Raw genomic sequence first — 14,357 nt, 5'->3', positions numbered from 1 at the left:
GAAGATGAAAGGGATTATCAAAGTGTAAACTATACAACAGACTTGTGTTGCCATTTCTGCCACCTTAGCCTTAGATTTAGAAGTTGCCTTTCACACTTGTGCCAACTTCACTCAATCGGTTTCGCATAGTTTAGCCCAGTGTGTGTGTGTGTATATATGTATGGAGCTTGATTCTCTTGCTGTATTGACCTTGGAGTTGTTTCTGATTTATACCAGCTTCTTGAATACTTAGATTGTGCTTAAAGTCATATTAGTAAATTTCAATTTAGGATTTGGTTGGGGTTTTTAAACAGATCCTAATCTCAGTTGCATCCTAAAGGTTTTCTTTAGGCTTGTAGTAATTTTCTGAAACATGAAAGATGTTTCCTTTATTTCATGATAATATATCTTCACTGCCTTTCAGATCAAAAGGGGTGATCCTGAATATCTCCTCAGCTGCTGGGGTGAATCCAGTTCCACTGCTGACTCTTTATTCCGCAACCAAGGTAAGTGTTCTTTTCCACACTGGAATCAAGCCTCAAACATAAGCCAACACTACAGGAATAAATGTTTTGGTGTCCATCTAGTGGTGCTTTCATGAACTAGAAGTACTGAGTTTCTAACTTAAATTTTTCCAATAGTGGAAGCTGGAAGATCAATAGAAAAATGAGTGCAAGGGTTTACTGGTATGGAAATGACTATTTTATGTATTTCATCATGCATTCTACTTTTACATAGAAAAGGATGCTAGTATACCAAGCAAGCTTAGTGTGAGATTGAGAAAGGACATTGACTAAATTTTAACACACTTTCTTATTTTGACTTCGAAACTTCTTTCCCCTAATCTTACTGAAGACGTGAATCTTCAATATATATGTAGATACATGTATTTAAGCAGGACTCTTATGGTCCTTGCTGGAAGAGTCTCTGCTTGCTTCTCTGGCCCTTCTTTTTTATTAGTTGTCTTAAGTTTAGCTTTTCAGGTAAGAGAAAGGATAGAGCTCTAGGGTCTTGCCATTACCAAATAGTCAACTTCCCTAGATCTGCTGATCATACATCCTGCTAATGTAGCCCAAGTATGTCATTTGATGTTCTTGCAGTGAATGGATTATTGGCTTATCTTCTCCCTGTCAGCCACCATAAATTCCAGTTTTTTTGCAGCAGGCCTGCTACTCGACCACAATTAAGGCATGGCGTTACCCCACTCAGTATGCAGAACTTCACATTTTACTCTGTGCCATTTGAGAAAACTCATGATGTTTAACAATAACGAAGTTTATCAGGGTCTCTCTGAACTGAAGCTCTGTCATGTCAGCCACTCCATCTAATGTTGTCATCTGCAAATTTGCTGAGGGTGTGCTCTGTGTCATCATCTAGGTTGCTGATAGGAGATCCTGAAGAATATGGGCCTTGCTATTGATCTGTAAGGTTCTCTGCTTGTTATCAGCCAGATGTCAAGCTATTAATCATGGCCCTTTGAGCCTGGTGGTCCAGCCAATTTTCAGTCTGGCCATCAGTTTGTCATCTCAGCACATATCTGCTCAACTTCCAAATAAGAACACTGCAGAGGTGTCAAAAGCTTTACTGAAGAGCAAATATACATACACGCACACATACATAGTTTATATATATATAAAAAAAATCTGTTTCCCTCATCTACAAAGCTAATCCACTCCATTGCAGGAAGCAATTTAGTTGGTCAAACATGATTTGCTGTTGGTAAATCTGTGTTGACTGCTTCTGATTTATCTTCTTGTCCTTTATGTGCTTGGAAATTAATTCCAAGAGGAGTGCTCCAGCATCTTTCCACAAACTGAGTTAAAGCTGACAGGATCATTCCTGCCTTTTCAAGGAGGGGTATGTTATCCCTCTTGCAGTTGTCAAAGACCTCCCGTAGTTTCCACAGTTTTTCAGATCTTGTAGGCAGCAGACTTGTATACATAGGGACTAGTTCTTTCAGCACTCTAAAGTGAATCCATGGTGGCTCCATGGATTTGAATATATTCAGCTTCTCTGAGTAGGCCCTAAATGGTTGCTGCCTCTGCCTATCCCTTTTGTTAAACAAAACTGGTGCATGCAGAGGCATGTGAGCAGGCTTTGGCTGTGCAAAGGCAAGAGAAGTGTTGAATATCTTAACCTTTTTCTGTCCTTTATCTCTAGGTTGTCTCCCTTATGCACCATTTCTCTGAAATTCCTTCTGAAACTAGTATACCTGTAGGATCCTTTGCTGCTACCCTTAATGTCCTTTGCTAGTCTTTTCCTAGCTTGGATTTTATTCTGAAGTACCCACTAATGTTTTACATTTCTCTTCTGTTACTTCTTCTTGCTTCTGTATCTCATATGTTCATTTTTAGTTCATCAAGAAGCCCCTTACTTAGCCAAACATTCCTTTTACTGAAATTTCCAGGTCTTCTTCCACAACAGGCTGGTTTATTTTACCAGTTCGTAAGTTACTACTCTGGATCTACATTTAATGTTAAATTTATCTGCTTTGGTTTCTCTTTGTGTCACTAGGACAGTTTTGTCCTTCTGCAGCTGGTCTTATTTTTTTCCCAAAGGGGCTTCTGAATGTTCCCCTAAAAGATTTCCAGTTAACACTGTAAAGACAGAATATGGGTACACAGTATGGAACTGAAGTATACGTGATAAAACTAAATGCAAGAGACATTTAGACTGGTATTAAAGCAGTATGACACTACAGCTTTTTCAGGTAATTACCTTAAATACTTCAAGGATTTCAGAGTCTAAGCAGAACCTTGACAGGATGAAGAAACCTTCAGTAGTGTCACTCCTGTCAGAATGGACCTACGTTTCCTCTAGACTCTCAGTAATGTCTTCATATTTCCAGAAAGGAATTGATGCACACTATTCATACTAAAGGAGGGGATATTTAAGTTTAAAAATCATGAAAGCCTGAATTAGTTTTACCTGATGAAATTTGCTCTTGAAATACCTGTTTCCTAAGAGCACCATTCTTTAATACAAAAGGTCACTTTTGTTGTGGCAGTGCCTTCAACTTTATGGAACGAATTGAGCTTCTGATTTTAGTGATAATATGCCTTACACTGCTTCAGTTAGTCCTTTTTTCAATGAGAATCTCAAATATTTCTTGCCCTCCCCCTAAGAAACTCAATTACAGGTTGAGTAATCTGCCTATTCTCAGCACTGCTCATCTTGTACCACAGCAAGATTAGTATGCATGAAAGTGACTCCCCTAATGTAGCTGTAGAAAGACTGTATCTGCAATTTCTAGGGCTTTTTTCCTCATCCGTATAGAGGGGGTTTAAAGCATAGTATCCTTCAGGTCTAAGTCAATGGCTTTGGCTAATTATCAGGAACAGACACAGTCCAACTCTTTAACCTTCCTGTGGAGAATTCCCTATTTTACAGTGAAACGAGACACTTTTAAAGGAAACATAGTCCTATTTTTTGACAGGTTTACTCATCTACCTGCATTAATACTAACGAGAATCATAGAATCTTTGGGTTGGAAGGAACTTTTAAAGGTCATCTAGTCCAACACCCCCCTGCAGTGAGCAGGAACATCTTCAACTAGATCAGGTTGATCAGAGCCACATCCAACCTGACCTTGAGTGTTTCCAGGGATGGGGCATCTACCACCTCTCTGGGCAACCTGTGCCAGGGTTTCACCGTCCTCCCTGTGAAAAATGTCTTCCTTATATCTAGGCGAAATCTACCCTCTTCCAGTTTACAACCATTACCCCTTGTCCTACCACAACAGGCCCTGCTAAAAAGTCTTTTTTATAAGCCCCCTTGAAATACTGGAAGGCTGCAATAAGGTGTCCCTGGAGCCTTTTCCAGGCTGAACAACCCCAACTCTCTCAGCCTGTCCTCATAGGAGAGGAGTTCCATCCCTCTGATCATTTTTGTGGCCCTGCTCTGGACCTGCTCCAACAGGTCCATGTCTTTCCTGTGCTGAGGGCTCCAGAGCTGGACACAGGACTCCAGCTGAGGTCTCACCAGAGCAGGGTAGAGGGGCAGAATCACCTCCCTCGACCTGCTGGCCATGCTGCTTTTGATGGAGCCCAGGATACGGTTGCTTTCTGGGCTGTGAGCGCACATTGCTGGCTCATGTCCAGATTTTCATCCACCAGTACCCCCAGGACCTTCTTGGCAGGGCTGCTCTCGATCCCTTCATCCCCCAGCCTGTGCTGCTACAGGAGGTTGCCCCGACCCAGGTGCAGGACCCTGCACTTGGCCTTGTTGAACCTTATGAGGTTCACCCAGGCCCACTTCTCGAGCTTGTGCAGGTCCTTCTGGATGGCATCCCATCCCTTGGGAGTGTCAACCGCTCCACTCAGCTTGGTGTCATCTGCAAACTTGCTGAGGGTGCAAGAATTGAAATATGATTTTCCCTCCCCTATGTCTTTAGTATTTGGTTTTGTTACTGGATATCCAAGGAGAAGAAATTTTCCTGCATGCAATGCTTATCTGCTTATTCAGGGGATGTTTACTCAGCATTAAGACTATTTTAAGTTAAAGGTTGTTGGGGAGCATGAGCATCTGGAAGTAGAAATCCCAACTTGTCTTGAAATAAATTTTTCAAGAAGAAAAACTCCAAAGTTTATTTGGATGCTGGAAGTTGCTTTTTCTTCTCATGTAAAATGAACATCCTCTTTATGGCAAGGTCTTTGCAACCAGTAGAGATGACAATCTTTTTATACTGTCTCTCCATATTTGGAGCAGTAATTGACTTCAAGACTCTTGTCATGTAAAAATAGTTAGGAATTTGAGTGATCAAAGCAGTTTGATTAACACAATATAGGTTTATTTATTTATTTTTAATAGTTTATTGATATACTCTGTGCAGTTAGCACACATACGTCTGGCAACTGTGTTCAGGGACTGCACCAAACTATTTGCATGTCTGTGCAAGTGCCTTATTGTTGCAGTAGGATGGCTAGCTCACTTAAATCATTGCTGCTAGACCAGATTTTGAGTCTGGCTCATGTTGAATACTGAATTTCATTAAGAACTTATACTTGTGGGAAAGGCAGAAGGAAGGAACAGTTGGAGAGAAGATAAGCTCTTTTGGTTTAATGAGTCTCCTCCTAGCTTGCACATGCAACTTGAAGATGAAGAATAAGAGGACCTATCTGCCACACAGCAAAACCTACTTTTCTTTCAGATCTTATGTATGCTCAGAAGAGTGTCTATAGAAATAGCCCAGTAGCATGGGAGTGTTTATGTTGCTTTTTGTAGAGGCTGAGTTCAGTGGGGTGACCTTGATAGGAAAAACACAGGGCACTGCAAACTTTTAAGTGCTGGTTTCAGTCAGGACTTATGTTAATCCACTGGGGACAATGGTGACCAAAGGAAGACTGTAAAGCAGGTGCAATACTAGAGCTTTGCTGTTTGTTTTGAAACTGGTCTGAAGCAACTGCTTCTTAAATACTTAATTTATTTACTATTTATTTTAGCTTCAAGCATGAATAAGATAATTTAGTTCTTTCAGCTGAAGGTACTCCATTCATCCTACTTGACTGTATTGGTTCACTAAAACAAGAAACCATAGCAGAACCTGATATTTTGTCTTGTTGCACTGCAGGAAGGAGAATTGGAAAGGTGGTTTAGAAGAACTCAAGGTGGGGCAATTTATGCTGGTTTGAACTGCTGAGTAGCCTTGGGTTATTAGGACAATACTTTCTCAGCATGGCTATGGAGGAGGCTCTAAGAGATGTGAGGGCATCTTGAAGGCAGGTACTAGCATCCGCCTTTTAAGCCCTTTCACTTCTTTTTTTCAACTTTTATTCTTGTAATTTCTAAAACTTCCAGAAGTTTGAAAGAAAATCTGTGGAGGTGGACTTCAGGACTAGGAAGGAGTATCACCATAGGGTGGCATTTCTTAAAAGTGTAAAGGCAGGAGACAAAGTATTTAAAAACTGTGTTTTAAAAACCGTGGACAAGAGAAACCTACTTAAATCACTCTTAAAAAGAAAAAAAGTCTAAGGAGATGACATAAGTAGTGAACAATGTGAACATACAAAGTCTTACTTTCCTTTTTAAACTAGGCTTTATGTAACAAAACTAGTTCCTTTTCCTTCTAAACTAAGAAGGGTTTTATTTGTTTAGATTGAGGCTCACTTCTGTAAAAACACTTCATAAGCATAGGGTTTCTATTCACATGGCATTGCTCTAATATGCAAAGTTTCTTTGAAAACCTAAGGTTTTTCACTGTGAAAACAGGAACTCTAAATAGTAATTCAAATACGCTTATGAAACCCTGCAAACTATAGTTCCCCTTTTAATGTGTAACATGCTGTATGTTTCCTTTCTTTTCTCTCTAGGCTTTTGTGGATTTCTTCTCCCGAGGCCTCCATGCAGAATACAAGAGCAAGGGCATCATTGTGCAGGTGAGTAGAGTTTGTTTCATGTAAGTGTGGTTACCACAGCAACACTGGTGTCTTGGTAACAAAAGGGAATCAGCATATTCTCTTATTAATGAATATATGACACAGATTAAGGATAAGGATTTCCTTTGATCCCATTTGCAGCTTTCTTAAGTTACTCTGAAATAATGCATCTTGAAGCAACAAAAAGCGTAGGTGTTTTTTGTTTTGTGTTTTATTTTATTTTAGTTGACGGTGGCAATTGAACCTTTAAGTATAAAATATTCCATAAAACTGTGTGCAAATCTGTAGAGTACATCTTTATACAACTTCATCTACTGGGATGCACTTTTTGGAGTGCATTTGTACAGAGATTCAATGGGTAATCATTGAAAGACCAGAATAGTAGCAGTCCCTGCAGCATCAGTGAATCAACTGCTAGAGTAAGCATAGTAGCAAGAACAACAAAAGCCTCAAAGACCCTTCGTATGTAATGGACTGCTTTAATTTTCTTTAGTACTGGGTTTCCATGTTACTAACGAGTCTTGCTGTTTCCCTCCCATTTGTTTCCCTTCCATGGTTTTAAATATTTTTAATGCGGCATAAAAGCAAACCAAGCCAGTCTCTCACAGCTTTATGGGATTTTGCTTTAATATCACTTCTCACATACTTTCAGTGTTCCAAAACATAGCTGGAATTTCCACCTTTGGTTGCTAACACTCTAGTTTTTCATTACTTATTATACCAGTTGCTCTCCAGAGCAATAGGTAGTTTGATAAAGGTGGTGTAAGATATTACCTGTACTGTGAAGACAGTAGTGTATCTTTTTTTAAATTGAGTTAGGGATCTTCTTACAAATAAGATTAGCCTATGTCCATGCCTGTCATTCCCCTATTCTGTATGGTGGTTCTCAAAACCAGCTGAACGCTGAAGGCCCTACGAGGAGTAAGGCACAAAGTTGCCTGCCTTATTTGTGTAATCATTAAGTGTGAGAGCACAGCTTTTGTTGCTGGCTAAAACCATAAAGAAGTTTTTACCGACTTAAGGCTATCTTACCTTTTTGACATGGTAGATTACCCCCCCCCCTTAAGCATACTTAGCGAAACAACAACTTATCACCAGGAGATGTCCTGCAGTTTAGTATCCAGATGTTTAGTCCCAGCTGTTTAGTATAATGTCCTGTCCCAGTTCCTGAGAGAGGTTTGTGTTAAGAAAAAAGATAATTGCTGGGTGAGCTATTCCCATGCAGTCACCGACACTTTTATGGGAACCTCATTTAAATCTAGATTTAAACCTTATACTAAGTATCTTAAGGGATGCTGTTTATTTTGGGGTCTGTTGGCAGTGGAGAGGAAGATAGCAAAGGTGGTCCCTGAAAGCTTTCTAACTACTGTTGTTATGACCTTCTTGAGGACAGACTAGATGACATTAGTTTTATACTGATAACCGGTTATAACTTGCTGTAGAGCTCCCAAAGCATAACTCCTTGGAGTGCTTGATGCTGTGCCCTAGCACCCTGGAATGTACCTTCAGCTAAACCCATGTGCAGCATTGAAGGATGCATGAAAAGGTAGCACTCTGAACAGGTACAGGTTCAGCATACAGGGTGGTTTGTGTGTGCTCTCAGTTCTTGAAGAGGAGGAAGGTGGAGCACCTTTTAGTGGTTTATGTCTCCTTGTTGCGTTCTCTTTTCACAGGGCTTTCCAAGTCTTTCCCTGGCTTCAGCCACAAAGTATCCTGCAATGGATCAATTTTTACCATATTGCAAATTCCTTACAGCTTTCTATTCACTTTTACCTTTCTATATTACTTCTATCTCCCCAGTGTGGATCAAATTGTATTACTTGCAGATTTAGCTTCATTATTAGACAGCTGTTCTTCCGATCCATTTCATCTACACACAATGTGGCCCTCTTTTAATTTGTGATCACAATCTCCAAATGAGACTGAAGGAACTGGTAGAGTATTTATCTTTTCTACATCAATAATATGAAGCCTTCTGGTAGGTTTTCTTTCCTGCTCAAGCCTACATACAAACTGTGAGGTGTGAGCTCCTTTAATACACAGCTTCACTGGCAATAGAGCTGGGTATGATTTTTTTTCTTTTTTTTTTCTTTTGTGGTACAATGTCTAAGCTCTTTCTCTGTTTTCTGGTATTTTCTCAGGTAAAGCTGCTGGTAGTTACCTTTAGTGTAAGAGTATTTAGAGACAGATGCTTGCAGGAGAAAAAAGTGTTTTATCTTTGAGATGTGTTGTACCTATGTGCATTTGCCTCCTCCTCCCCAAATTTTGTCAAAATAGTACTCTTCTCAGTTTGAGAGGAGAATGAAGAAGGAGCAGGTACTGTTCATTTATGACTATGGAGTACCTATTGAAACTGGAAAGGTAAATAACCCAGTAACTCATGCTTGGTGAAATGCGTTAAAAACAGTATGAATGTACATAGTATGGGAAAGATTTTCTACCTTTTGGGCACGGAAAAGCTAGGAAAAAAGTTTTCAGTGCCTTACGTTTTTAACGTTAAAACAAATGAAGAATTAAATCTGTCTTTCTGTACCAACAGTTATGTTTTCCAATACAAAACTTCAGAGGCTGTGGTAAGCTGTCTTTTTCTAACTCCCGTGTTCAGCTAATTGTAGCTGAATTCCTGACAGTGCTGCTTTTTTGCCCCTAAATGTAGACAGTGAATTGCCGTTCTGAGTTATGTGGGCCTGATGACCAATAGCTGTCAGAGCTTCAATTTCTTATGCTAATTTTATTGCAGTCCATGTCCTTGTCATCTTGTTCTAGCCTAAGTCACTATAAACCACTAATGAATATTACAAGCATCTTCCTGTGAAGACTAGCTGACATATGTCCTTCAAGCCCTTAAGAAGACTGCATCCCCCTTAGATTCTTTGAAGTTCATCTCTCTGACCTTCAGAAGTGTAGCACTTTTAATTGCAGAGTTGCACTGCCAGCTGAGGTCACAATTTAAAACAGTAAACTTCTACCATGCCCATACCTGCAGAGTACCGCTGTGTGAAAAGCAAAAACAAAGAGCAGGTGGGATTTTACCAATTTCTGAAGTTCAATGTAAAGTATATCAGTCTTGCTCAAGCGGATTGCCCTCTCTTTGGAAGCTTAGTTTTGATAGTATGTGGTGTTTTTATTGCAATGTAACCATCTTTAGATTAAAAATATACTCTGTCTGGCTGATAGGCCTACTTAATTTTACAGAAGCAGCACAGTAATAGCATAGGTTAAAATCCTGTGTGTGTTTACACAGAGAGAGAGATAGGCAAAAAGAAAAGGAATGAGAAAGATTATTACAAGGACTTCTCTCAAGACTTTTGAGGAAAAAAAACCTCTCACTGAAAGGTTTCTGCAGACTCTTCTGAAACTTTTGCTTTTTGAATATGTCTAAAAATATTGCTTTGTTCTTTACCTCTTTCTTTTACTCCCCTTTTTTAACTTCAGTTAGTTATTGGCATTTTCCCTCTATACTTCTTTTACTATGCACAGCAAAAGTGTAATGGTAAAAACTTTCACTACCTGTTTTCTTCTACCAAAAATAAATCTTCTACGTTCCAAATTCATGGAAGTGTTTGTTTGAAGGGAACTTAAAGTTTTCTAGTCTAACTTCCTGTTCTCCTTACAGTGGGATTGCTGCTAAGACTACATTGTGATCTAGTTGTGGCTTTATCCAGACAAATCTTGAAAACCTTCAAGGGCAGGGAGGCTGTGACCTCTCTGAATAGCCTACTTGAGTGTTGTACTGCTCTTCTAGCAAAGGCTTTCTCCCTAGTGTCCACTCTGACAGTCCACAGCCAAAATTCACAGTTTTGCCTCTTGTTATTCTGTCTGGCACTACCAAGAAGAGTTTAGCTCTCATCTTCATAACTGCCCTTGACATAACTTCAGGCAAGTATTGGGTCACCATCAACCTCCTTTTCACCACACTGAACAAGCCCAGCTCTCTCTCCAGGTATTCACAAAAGTGTGCTGTCACCAGACTAATGGCTAATGGCATTGCTTTCCTTCCTCCAAAGCTTTTCAGCTTTGCTATTTAGCTTTCTGTACAGTTTAGCTTTGGCTGCTGCAATTCTTGCATTTCCCCTTTATGTCCCCCACCCTCCTTTTCCCCACAAAGAAATGGAAAGAAACTTCTTCAGAAACACCCAGGAATTCAGGTCTTTTTTAAAAGTAAGGTAAAATAGGTGATAAAATTGTGTAAACAAGCTGTTCTGACTTTTGGGGGCTTATTTTCATGTGACTGTAGCATAATTAGTAGAGGTTTCTGTTCAGACTTGAGATCCTGCTTCTTGCATTCATGCAACATTCAAGACCCCGGTTCTGAGTGCCAGCTAATTTTAATAAGCATCAGAGCTGTAAGTAGTAGCAAATGTTTTAAGTGAACAAGGGACATTGTATTTACACAAGCTACTTCTAAGGCATGCTTTAAAACTGGAGAGCAGGCTAAGCTTTCCCTTGGATAAAGAGAAGGAATTTTCTGTACAGGTACTTGCCCAAGTAGTGCAAATTATATATGCCTGAATGCAAAGTGCTAAAAGACTTTAGGCAGTGAATTTTTTTTCTAATCTGTTGTGCCGGTTTTAGGTACGGTCCATGAATGTCTGAGCAACCTGTAGGGAGGAAGAAGGGATTCAACAGATCTCTTCATAGCTGTTAAAATATGGTATAGTTAATAGGAATATGGTAAATCGAATCTCTCTGAAATTAAATACCTCTCTCTTTGTTTTCTGGAGAGTGTTTGGGAGGAAAAGAATGTTGGAGTGTAATTCTATGCTTCTATGTGCCTTGCAGTCTGTGGATCAATTACTAACCAGTAGTGCTACCGTATTCTTGCTTTTTCAAGTATCCTCATGCACAATTGTTTGCCCCTTCATGCTATCCAGTGGCTTAACTGGGTAGTGCAGTTCACTTATGAAGTCTGTTTTGAGCAGAGGAAGACAGACTAAATTTAAAGTTTAAACTTTAACATAAAGACATAACTTTAACTATAACTATCGTGCCACTCTGCGTGGGGATGTAATTTGGTGGTAAGAAGCTTACAATTGTTTTTTTTTTAAAAAACAAAACAAAACATCAAACTAGAGATTCAGTTTAGAACTGTAATCCGAAAAATGGATGAGGTTCACATTCTGCACCTGAAACTAGTACCTATGCTGTTATGGTAACAAAATGAATAATTTTCCTATCCAAGCATTTGTAGCTTTTCACAGAATCATTAAGGTTGGAAAAAACCTTTAGCATCATCAAGTCCAACCAACAACCCAACACCACCATGCCCACTAAACCATGTCTTGAAGCGCCACGTCCACACGTTTTTTGAACACTTCCAGTGATGCTGATTCCACCACCTCCCTGGGCAGCCTGTTCCAATGCTTGACCACTCTCTCCATAAAGAAAATTTTCCTAATATCCAGGCTAAACCTCCCCTGGTGCAACTTGAGGCCGTTTCCTCTCGTCCTATCACTAGTTACTTGAGAGAAGAGACCAACACCTATGTCACCACAACCCCCTTTCAGGTAGTTGTAGAGAGCGATAAGGTCTCCCCTCAGCCTCCTCTTCTCCAGACTGAGCAACCCCAGTTCCCTCAGACGCTTGTTCTCTAGACCCTTCACCAGCTTTGTTGCCCTTCTCTGGTCAGGCTCCAGAAACTCAATGTCCTTTCTGTAGTGAGGGGCCCAAAACTGAACACAGTATTCAAGGTGCAGCCCCACCAGTGCCGAGTACAGGGGCACGATCACTTCCCTACTCCTGCTGGCCACACTATTTCTGATACAGGCCAGGATGCTGTTGGCCTTTTGGCCACCTGGGCATGCTGCTGGCTCATATTCAGCCGGCTGTCAACCAGCACCCCCAGGTCCTTTTCTGCTGGGCAGCTCTCCAGCCACTCTTCCCCAAGCCTGTAGCATTGCGTGGGGTTGTTGAGACCTAAGTGCAGGATCCGGCACTTGGCTTTATTAAACCTCATACAGCTTTGGTGACTTTAAAGGCGATCATAATTGCTTACACTTCTGAAACTCAGGTCTCCATGTTTTTCGTTTTCAAAGGAAAGTGGACTCATGCAGTACATTATTGAAAGTCCTATTTATAGAGAGAAGTACATGGTTTTAATGTACTAAGGTGAAGGAATGAGCAGACATACCAATGCTTTCTGTTTGTGGTTGTCAAATTCCTGTTGAAACGTGCACAGCTATGGCATGGATAAATAGTCAGTGAGAGTTCAAGTGGTCCTTTCCCTGCTGTGCTGTTCTTCTGAGAGTGTGATAGTAAGTGTTTCTGAGGTCAAGCATGTGTGATCATTGTTCTTTAAGACACTAATATGGGGAAGCAGGTTTCCAAACTGTAACTTGCCCAGATATACTGAGTTTCAAGATGGTATGCTCATTTTGAGATCCATTAGTGTAACAGAAGTGGACACACACTTCTCAGATATCTGCTGTACATGAATCATAGAGCTCACTACTGTGATGGGCAGTAGGGACAGTATGTATTGAATCACTAGTACAGCTACAGACAGTGTCTAAGGAGATCCTTGTGAAAAACCTTTCCAAGCTTGAGACATCTGGTATGTTTAATACCAGATTAAGTGGTTATAGACCAGGGCACTTTTGATTAATTTTTTAGAGGCCTAGATTGAGGACAAGTTGAAAGCAATGCCAAAACCATGCCTATGAAGAAAGCGGGTTGCTTCCTAGTGCATGAGTATACATGCATTTCCCTTTCCTTCCAGTAGCATGAGCTGGGAATAGGTGGAATGTGTTTTTGGATCCCCCAGGTCTATCTTGCCCCACCACTGACATGTCTTTGTGGTACCAGTGACCCTCTGTCAAAAATATACCCATGCCGCTTCCTCTTGCTTTTCCGTTATGGCAGGGCTGGCTAGTTCTGAGAGCCAATGTCACTTTTTCTGTTTCTTCCTAACATTGCCCATTAACTGCACTCCGTTTCTTGAGCCTTCCTTCTGTCCTTGAGGTCTTCCACTCTGCTACCGGTATCTCCTCCTTCTTCTGAGACCCCCTGTGGAGTTACAAGCTCAATGTTCCAAGTGTCCTGGTGTTCGCTTTTCTCCTTCTTCCTCCTTCCTTCATGTTTCTGTCTGTACAGCTGCCAAACTGAGGAGCTGTTACTCAAGTATAAAATCCCTGTCTTGGGTTCTGCGCCTCCTTCTCAAGCAAACATTGGGGGTTAACTACAGAGAGGCAGCACTACAGCATTTTCTGTTAAACAGATGTGGAATGAAGTTACAAGGCAAATTGTAAGAAAGGCTTTTCAACCATACATTTGCAAGGGTGGTTTTTGTAGGGCCCCAGCTGGAGATGCTGACTGTCAACAGACCTATGAACTATCATTCATGTTCCAAATATGGCCCACAAGATATCTGATTAAAAATGTTTTTGTTATTGTATATTGTGATCTTAGAATTGAAATGAAGGCTAGCTTAAGCTAGAATTCAACATAAGGTTATCTAATTTCCAATGATTTCAGTTCCTTGGTGGGTCTGTAAGTTAATCTGAAAGCATTTTCTGCTTAACATGAACTTTCCTCTGTGCAGAGTGTTCTACCATATTATGTGGCAACAAAAATGTCCAAAATCCGCAAGCCAACCTTCGATAAGCCAAGTCCTGAAACGTACGTCAGAGCTGCCTTAGGCACGGTAGGCCTGCAGTCCCAGACCAACGGGTGCCTACCCCATGCGCTCATGGTAAGTCACCTTGGAAAACAGAAGGATCTGGAATGTCCTTCGTATATGTTTTTTATGGAAGAAGAGTAAAGAATAATTTTGAATATTACATATTTTTGTTCTTTAACTTCTAATCGTAAGTTGGTAATATTTGCGTCTGCCTGGTAACTGTTAGATTTCACTTAGTACAGGCTATAAAAAGCTGAGACTTCTCCCCCTCTCTTTTTTAGGGATGGGTTTTCTCTCTTCTACCTACACCTGCTGTCATTAATTTACTCATGAAAGCAAACAAACAAATACGAGCTCGTTATTTGAAAAAAGTGAAGGAGAAGTAA

General features: G+C 40.4%; 1 protein-coding gene across 1 annotated transcript in view; it reads left to right on the top strand.

Annotated features, from left to right (window-relative positions):
* HSD17B12 (hydroxysteroid 17-beta dehydrogenase 12) overlaps positions 1 to 14,357 on the top strand; it is a gene marked incomplete at both ends in the record, with an annotated part of 94,608 nt that extends 80,251 nt beyond the window's left edge. The window contains 4 exon segments of the mRNA XM_082000176.1: positions 404 to 485; positions 6,288 to 6,353; positions 13,894 to 14,043; positions 14,253 to 14,357. Coding sequence (XP_081856302.1) covers positions 404 to 485; positions 6,288 to 6,353; positions 13,894 to 14,043; positions 14,253 to 14,357 — 403 coding nt within the window.

This window comes from Phaethon aethereus, assembly GCF_964289735.1.
Source record: "Phaethon aethereus genome assembly, chromosome: 5".
NCBI lineage: Eukaryota > Metazoa > Chordata > Aves > Phaethontiformes > Phaethontidae > Phaethon > Phaethon aethereus.
The sequence above is the reverse complement of the archived record's forward strand: the minus strand, read 5'-3'. Positions and strand labels throughout refer to the sequence as shown.